The sequence below is a fragment of the Lepidochelys kempii genome, chromosome 6 (genome assembly GCF_965140265.1).
Source record: "Lepidochelys kempii isolate rLepKem1 chromosome 6, rLepKem1.hap2, whole genome shotgun sequence".
In the NCBI taxonomy this organism is placed as follows: Eukaryota; Metazoa; Chordata; order Testudines; family Cheloniidae; genus Lepidochelys; species Lepidochelys kempii.
Genome location: NC_133261.1, coordinates 11,234,585 through 11,242,421, shown reverse-complemented (window position 1 = coordinate 11,242,421; position 7,837 = coordinate 11,234,585). Strand labels below are relative to the sequence as shown.

General features: G+C 52.4%; 1 protein-coding gene across 1 annotated transcript in view; it reads right to left on the bottom strand.

Moving 5' to 3' along the window:
- Nucleotides 1-537: 537 nt before the first annotated feature.
- The window catches only part of LOC140913015 (uncharacterized), a 34,208-nt gene continuing 26,908 nt past the window's right edge, over nucleotides 538-7,837 (bottom strand). Inside the window, exons 10-11 of the mRNA XM_073348590.1 lie at nucleotides 5,121-5,224; nucleotides 538-4,250 (exon numbers count right to left, since the gene is read on the bottom strand). Of these exons, the coding sequence (XP_073204691.1) occupies nucleotides 2,545-4,250; nucleotides 5,121-5,224 (1,810 nt within the window). The 3' untranslated portion in view covers nucleotides 538-2,544. The remainder of the gene's footprint in view (nucleotides 4,251-5,120; nucleotides 5,225-7,837) is intronic.

Here is a 7,837-nt window from a genome sequence, read left to right as displayed (position 1 = left end):
AGTGGAGATGGGGCATCTCTTTCTCAAAGCTCCACTCCAGTTCAGCCAGGAGTTTTGGGGCTGGAGGCAGAAATCAGTGTGGGAGATTCTCTGGCCTCAACATGTTTTTTACACCCAGGACTCAAGAACTGGGGCCAAAGCATGCTGGGTTGAGGGGATCCAGCTGAGGAATGAATGGCCAGAGGGGACTAAGTGAATGCAGAGTGTGAATGTCTCCAAGACATGCTGCCAAACATTCCTCTGTGAAAAGGCCTTTACACCATAAGAATGATAATTGCAACCCTGACCCTGTCTATTCAATAAGACCCAGATCTGACCCTTCTGTCCCCAAATCCCAACACTAACCCCCTTTCTACCTAATAAACCCCAGAACCTTGTGACATCTACTGTTGGCCTTTTTGCAACATTAAAATAGACCATTTTCCCTCCCTTTTGTTGCTGCTCCAGGACGGTACTTTGCCATTCATCCTTCAGAGCCTCTCATGAAGTCTCACGGGCCAAAGCCTTTTTAAAAGTTCAAGAAATGACATCCATGACTTCTCCTTTAGCCACTATTTTATTGACACACTCAAAGAATTCTAATAGGTTAGTGATGCATGGTTTCCCTTTGGGGAGGCCGTGCTGGTTAGACACTAGCATATATCACTATCTTCTAGATGTTTGGTAACTCTATTTTTGTTTATTGTTTCAACCGGATTTAACAGATACGGAGAGGTAGGGCTCACTGGTCTGTCATTCCCGAGATCGCCCCTAACAGCTTTGGTAAAAATCACTTGCAAAAGACATACATAAAAGAGAATCTTTCGCCCCTACACTCTGCATTGATGTAGGGATTTCTAGTTGAGGAACTCAAAAGCTCTTTACTCATAGATGAATCCTCACTAGCCCAGATGGACAGGGAGAGGGGAAGTCAGTGGAAGGGCTGCTGAGAGAACCCAGGAGTCCGGGCTGCCCAGCTCCTGGCCTAATCACAAAGATGCTGCCTAGATTATCGTGTTAGAAAATAAAAGCTTTTCCCAGAAAGCGGTTCATGCTTACAGTGAGGTTGTCTGCATATCTGTCTCAGAGCAGAAGGAATGAATATCATTCCCTGCCTGTGTCTGCTCTACAATATTTTGTGTAGCCTAGGTGCTCTCATTATAACTGCATATTAGTGACAGGAGCACTTTCAAAACTGGGACTGCCAGACTGTATCGAACCAGGGATTCATCTAGCCCAGTGTCTTATGACACTGGACTGGCACCAGATGCTGCAGAAGAAAGTGAGAGGAACCCATGTTTGGGATCATCTACCCACATGAACGTCTCATCCTAAATCATAATAGCTAGAGATCACCTTAAACCCTGGAACTTGAGGTTTTATATTCTTTCCAAACCTGCTTCTTTATCATTTACTATCATACAGGTCTTGTTATCCACATAAACAACCAGTCCCTCTTTGAATCTGGCTAAGATCTCAGCTACAGCAGCAACCTGTGGCAGTGTGGAAGAGTCCTGAGGAATTGGTGGAGGGCTGGAACCTAGTTTTGCAAAAGGACGAAGATGGACATGCAGGTGGCAAAAAAAGGTGAGGGACTAGCTCGAAAAGGAGGCTAGGCACAAAGATCAAGTTTCCAAAAAAAAATCCTCTAAGCTTAAAGGTCTCTAGTTTCCCTCTATAGCTCTTTGAATACAGGAAGAGGCTCTCAGTCTTTGGCAGCCTGGTGATTAGGGCTTTGCTGTCTTCCTGAGCCAATCGTGGGTTTGAAGCTTGTGGAAACTGTCCATTTCTTCCCACAATTACTTTCCTGTCTCTTAGCTCCTTTCTGATTCACAATAGCACCTCACCTTTCACCCTGTGGTTAACAAAATTACTTAGCAGTCGTCTTAGTTGTATTAGACCCCAAAGCACAATCTCTCATTTCCGCATCCTTCTTAATAACAAAACTCCAAAGGAGTCAGCAAAATGAGAAGTTTAGTTTCAGTGTCATCAAAGATTTGCTAAAGACGAGAGTTGTACAATGGTCACCTAACAGAGAAAGTGAAATCTCAGCCACTAGGGATATGCAGAACAAGACTGGGCCAATACACTGTTTGATCAGTTCTGCATTGGACAGGGAGGCAATGGACAGCAGTACATGTAAGTGATGTAAACCAGAGACTGTGGTTGACTGTGTCTGTGCAGCACTGGGTGTGACAGGGCCCTGATCTCAGTCACTGTGGGTCTGTGCAGCGCCCGGCATGACGGGGCCTGATCTTGGTTTGCCTCCATGTGCCATGGCTGCATCCTGCTTCCCTGATGGAAAGGAACAACCAGGGCCATCCTGATGCAAGATAGCCTGGGTTCTCCAGCATGTCCATGGGATGTCCTGGTGGTCTCTTTATAGGGTCCCCTTGCTCGGAGGGGAGAGGGGGGAAGCAGGGAGGGGTCCCAGTGTTGCCTTGGCTCCTGGGGATCCCCATATGGGGTCCATAATAGGAGATGGAGCTTGGTGATCCCCATATGGGGGGATCCGAGAGTCCCAATACAGGGCCCCAGGCTCAGGTAGGTCCCAGCACAGCTCCCCTAGCTGAGATGTGTCCTCTGGTGTTTGCTGAAGGCTGAGCTCCAGCAAAAGCTCTTGCCACACTGGCCGCACTGGTAGGGGCGCTCGCCGGTATGGGTGTTCTGGTGCTCTAGCAGGTTGGCGCTCTGGCGGAAGCTCTTGCCGCACTGGGGGCAGCGGTAGGGGCGCTCACCAGTGTGGGTGCGCCGGTGTTTGATGAGGTGCGAGTTCTGGCAGAAACTTTTACCGCACTGGGGGCAGGTGTAGGGGCGCTCGCCAGTGTGGGTGCGCTGGTGCTGGATCAAGTTGGAGCTCTGCCGGAAGCCTTTGCCGCACTCGGTGCAGCGGTAGGGCCGCTCCCCAGTGTGGGTGATCTGGTGCTTGGCCAGATAGGAGCCCAGGGCAAAGCTCTTGCCACAGATGCCGCAGCGGTGGAGTTTCTGGCCGGCGTGCGTGCGCCGGTGCTCCGCCAGATTGGAGCTCTGGCTGAAGATCTTGCCGCACTCAGGACACTTGTAGGGTTTTTCACCGGTGTGAGTCACCTGGTGCCGCAGAAGCTTGGAGCTCTGGCCGAAACTCTTGCCGCACTCGGGGCACTTGTAGGGCTTCTCAGCCATGCGGCAGCTGCGGCGGTGCTCAGCCAGCCGGCAGCTCCACAGGAAGCTCAGGCCGCACTGTGGGCAGCGGAAGGGTTGCTCTCGCTGGTGATGTCGCAGGCCAGCACTCTGGGCATAGCCCTTGCCGCACTCAGAGCACTTGAAAGGTTTCTCCTCCCCGTCGGCGCTGTGCCGGGTGCGACGGTGCCGGGCCAGCTTGGCGCTCTCCAGGAAGCACTCCCCGCAGTCGGAGCAGGTGAAGGCCTCGTCGCCGGCATGGGTGCGCTGGTGCACCAGCAGCGTAGCGCTTTGGTGGAAAGCCTCCCCGCACTCGGAGCATCGGTAGGGCTTCTCGGCACCATGCTGGCTGGCTCGATGGGCAGCCAAGGCGGCGCTCCAGCCAAAGCCCTCCCCGCACTCCCCACAACGGTAGGGGCCTTGGCCGCCGGTGTGGGTGCGCTGATGCTTGGCCAGGTCCGAGCTGACCACGAAGCTGCGTCCACACTCCAGGCAGTGGTACGGCTTCTCTCCGGTGTGGGTTCGGCGGTGGGTCACCAGCGTGGACTTGCGGCCGAAGCTGCGCCCGCACTCGTCGCAGCGGTAGGGACGCTCCCCGGTGTGGGTGCGCTGGTGGTGCACCAGTGTGGAGCTCTGGCTGAAGCGGGCGCCACACTGGTGGCAGCGGAAAGGCTTCTCGCCGGTGTGGATGCGCTGGTGCTCCAGCAGGGTGGAGCCACGACTGAACTTCTTCCCGCACTCCGGACAGCTGTGGGGCTTTTCGCCAGCATGAGATTTCTGGTGCTCCAGCAGCGATGAGCTCCAGGTGAAGGCCTTGCCACACTGGTGGCAGCGGTAGGGCCGCTCCCCGGTATGGACCCGCTGGTGTTTGATCAGGTTGGAGCTCTGGGCAAACCCTTTGCCACACTCAGAGCACCGGAACGGCTTATCCTCCGCATCGCAGGCCTGCTCTCCCGCACCTGCATCACGCCATCTACCCTGTGGCCTCTCAGAGCTCCCGCAGGAGTCGTCCCCTTCGGAGCGGGCTGAGAATGGCCCTTCTGGCTCCCCATCATCCTCGTCCTGCTCCTGCACATCGTCCGCCTCCTCGTCCTCACTCAGGGCGCCGTCATCTGGCGGAAGGAAAAGAGAAAGGGAACCCAGACACACGTCAGTCATGCCAAGGGGAGGAAGTATCTAATGGGGAGGGAGGGCCCTGCACTGAGTCATAGGTGTCAAGGCCACAACAGCCCACTGTGCCCATCGAGCCCGGCCTCCTGCCTAAACCAGCCCAGAGCATCTCCCCCAACCATTCCTGCCTCCAGCCCAGTAACTCCTGGCTGAGCTAGAGCAGTGCTTGGAGGAAGACACCTCTAGGGTTGGTCAGGAACGCCAGAATGATTTTTCTGACGGAAAATAACTGTTTCTGCAAAATTTAAAATTTGCTACGGGAAAACTTCAATTTTCTGTTACAAAAATTGAAATGAAAGCTCCCGCTCAGCAGCTCTTTGACACTCACAAGGTAAAGGTGCAGACCCAGGGCTCGTAGGCTCCCTGGAGGAGCTGGCAGCTACTTCAGTACAAACAGTAAATAATAAAAAGGGGTCATGCAGTGAAAGTGAAAGGCAGCAAATTCTAAACCTTTTTCGTATGGTGTATAAAACAGCCCATGAAACTCATTGCTACCAGATGTAGTGGAGGCTGAAAGCTTAGCAGGACTCAGAGCAGTCCTGGCTGTCTATGTGGATAACAGGAACATTCAGAGCTACTTAATGCTAATGGCTCGAGCCGATCTCTAACGATTAGAAACCACGATGGGATCGAACATGGCAGCAGATTAGCCCCAATCTGCTACTGCAGGTTCTCCCACCTTCCCCTGCAGCATCTGGTGCAGGCCACTGTCGGTAACAGGAGACTGGGCTAGACAGACCTGGGTGCTGATCCGGTCTGGCAACTCCCTACGGTCCTGCTTCCACTGCAGGTTCTCTTCCGGAATTCCTCACCTGTCAGGACAACTCTCAGTTCCTCCCGCTCATCTGAGTCGGCGTCACATAGCTCCTCTCCTCGCTCCATCCATGAGAACTCGGCTGAGTGTGCCATCGGGAAGCTTGTGCATGGGAAAAGAAGACAGGAGACAGCCATTGGTATGGGTGAGACACTGGACCCCAGTTCGAGGCTGGTCCCCGCAGGGGGGAGCTGACAAAGTTAACACATTTTTATTGCGAGCCATAAATCAGTGCCAGCTCAGACCTTGAAACCACCCTTTCACAGGGCGGCTGCCTCTTTAAAGGGAGATAGGTCTTGGCCCCACCCAACTGTCCCAGGAGGGTGGGGAAGGAGGAATGGAAAATGCCATGTAACCCAATCAGGCCTCTGGGGCAGATAAGGAAGAAGCCTGGGAGAGTCAAGGCAGGAAGGCATGGGAGGGGGATTGGCGGGGCTGCAAGCAGTGAGAAGGACCCTGGACTTCAGAAAAGCAGACTTCGACTCCCTCAGGGAACAGATGGCCAGGATCCCCTGGGGGACTAACTTGAAGGGGAAAGGAGTCCAGGAGAGCTGGCTGTATTTCAAGGAATCCCTGTTGAGGTTACAGGGACAAACCATCCCGATGAGTCGAAAGAATAGTAAATATGGCAGGCGACCAGCTTGGTTTAATGGTGAAATCCTAGCGGATCTTAAACATAAAAAAGAAGCTTACAAGAAGTGTAAGGTTGGACATATGACCAGGGAAGAGTATAAAAATATTGCTCGGGCATGTAGGAATGATATCAGGAGGGCCAAATCGCACCTGGAGCTGCAGCTAGCCAGAGATGTTAAGAGTAACAAGAAGGGTTTCTTCAGGTATGTTGGCAACAAGAAGAAAGCCAAGGAAAGTGTGGGCCCCTTACTGAATGAGGGAGGCAACCTAGTGACAGAGGATGTGGAAAAAGCTAATGTACTCAATGCTTTTTTTGCCTCTGTTTTCACTAACAAGGTCAGCTCCCAGACTGCTGCGCTGGGCATCACAAAATGGGGAAGAGATGGCCAGCCCTCTGTGGAGATAGAGGTGGTTAGGGACTATTTAGAAAAGCTGGACGTGCACAAGTCCATGGGGCCGGACGAGTTGCATCCGAGAGTGCTGAAGGAATTGGCGGCTGTGATTGCAGAGCCATTGGCCATTATCTTTGAAAACTCGTGGCGAACCGGGGAAGTCCCGGATGACTGGAAAAAGGCTAATGTAGTGCCAATCTTTAAAAAAGGGAAGGAGGAGGATCCTGGGAACTACAGGCCAATCAGCCTCACCTCAGTCCCTGGAAAAATCATGGAGCAGGTCCTCAAAGAATCAATCCTGAAGCACTTGCATGAGAGGAAAGTGATCAGGAACAGCCAGCATGGATTCACCAAGGGAAGGTCATGCCTGACTAATCTAATCGCCTTCTATGATGAGATTACTGGTTCTGTGGATGAAGGGAAAGCAGTGGATGTATTGTTTCTTGACTTTAGCAAAGCTTTTGACACGGTCTCCCACAGTATTCTTGTCAGCAAGTTAAGGAAGTATGGGCTGGATGAATGCACTATAAGGTGGGTAGAAAGCTGGCTAGATTGTCGGGCTCAACGGGTAGTGATCAATGGCTCCATGTCTAGTTGTCAGCTGGTATCAAGTGGAGTGCCCCAAGGGTCGGTCCTTGGGCCGGTTTTGTTCAATATCTTCATAAATGATCTGGAGGATGGTGTGGACTGCACTCTCAGCAAATTTGCGGATGATACTAAACTGGGAGGAGTGGTAGATACGCTGGAGGGGAGGGATAGGATACAGAAGGACCTAGACAAATTGGAGGATTGGGCCAAAAGAAATCTGATGAGGTTCAATAAGGATTAGTGCAGGGTCCTGCACTTAGGACGGAAGAACCCAATGCACAGCTACAGACTAGGGACCGAATGGCTAGGCAGCAGTTCTGCGGAAAAGGACCTAGGGGTGACAGTGGACGAGAAGCTGGATATGAGTCAGCAGTGTGCCCTTGTTGCCAAGAAGGCCAATGGCATTTTGGGATGTATAAGTAGGGGCATAGCGAGCAGATCGAGGGACGTGATCGTTCCCCTCTATTCGACATTGGTGAGGCCTCATCTGGAGTACTGTGTCCAGTTTTGGGACCCACACTACAAGAAGGATGTGGATAAATTGGAGAGAGTCCAGCAAAGGGCAACAAAAATGATTAGGGGACTGGAACACATGAGTTATGAGGAGAGGCTGAGGGAGCTGGGATTGTTTAGCCTGCAGAAGAGAAGAATGAGGGGGGATTTGATAGCTGCTTTCAACTACCTGAAAGGGGGTTCCAAAGAGGATGGCTCTAGACTGTTCTCAATGGTAGCAGATGACAGAACGAGGAGTAATGGTCTCAAGTTGCAGTGGGGGAGGTGTAGATTGGATATTAGGAAAAACTTTTTCACTAAGAGGGTGGTGAAACACTGGAATGCGTTACCTAGGGAGGTGGTAGAATCTCCTTCCTTAGAGGTTTTTAAGGTCAGGCTTGACAAAGCCCTGGCTGGGATGATTTAACTGGGAATTGGTCCTGCTTCGAGCAGGGGGTTGGACTAGATGACCTTCTGGGGTCCCTTCCAACCCTGATATTCTATGATTCTATGATAAGGCTGCTGCAGGGGACACCAGGGGAGAAGAGACTCCAGCTCAGTAAGGGGGATTCCAGGCAGAAGGCCTGGGAGCGGCTGGATGAAGAGTCGG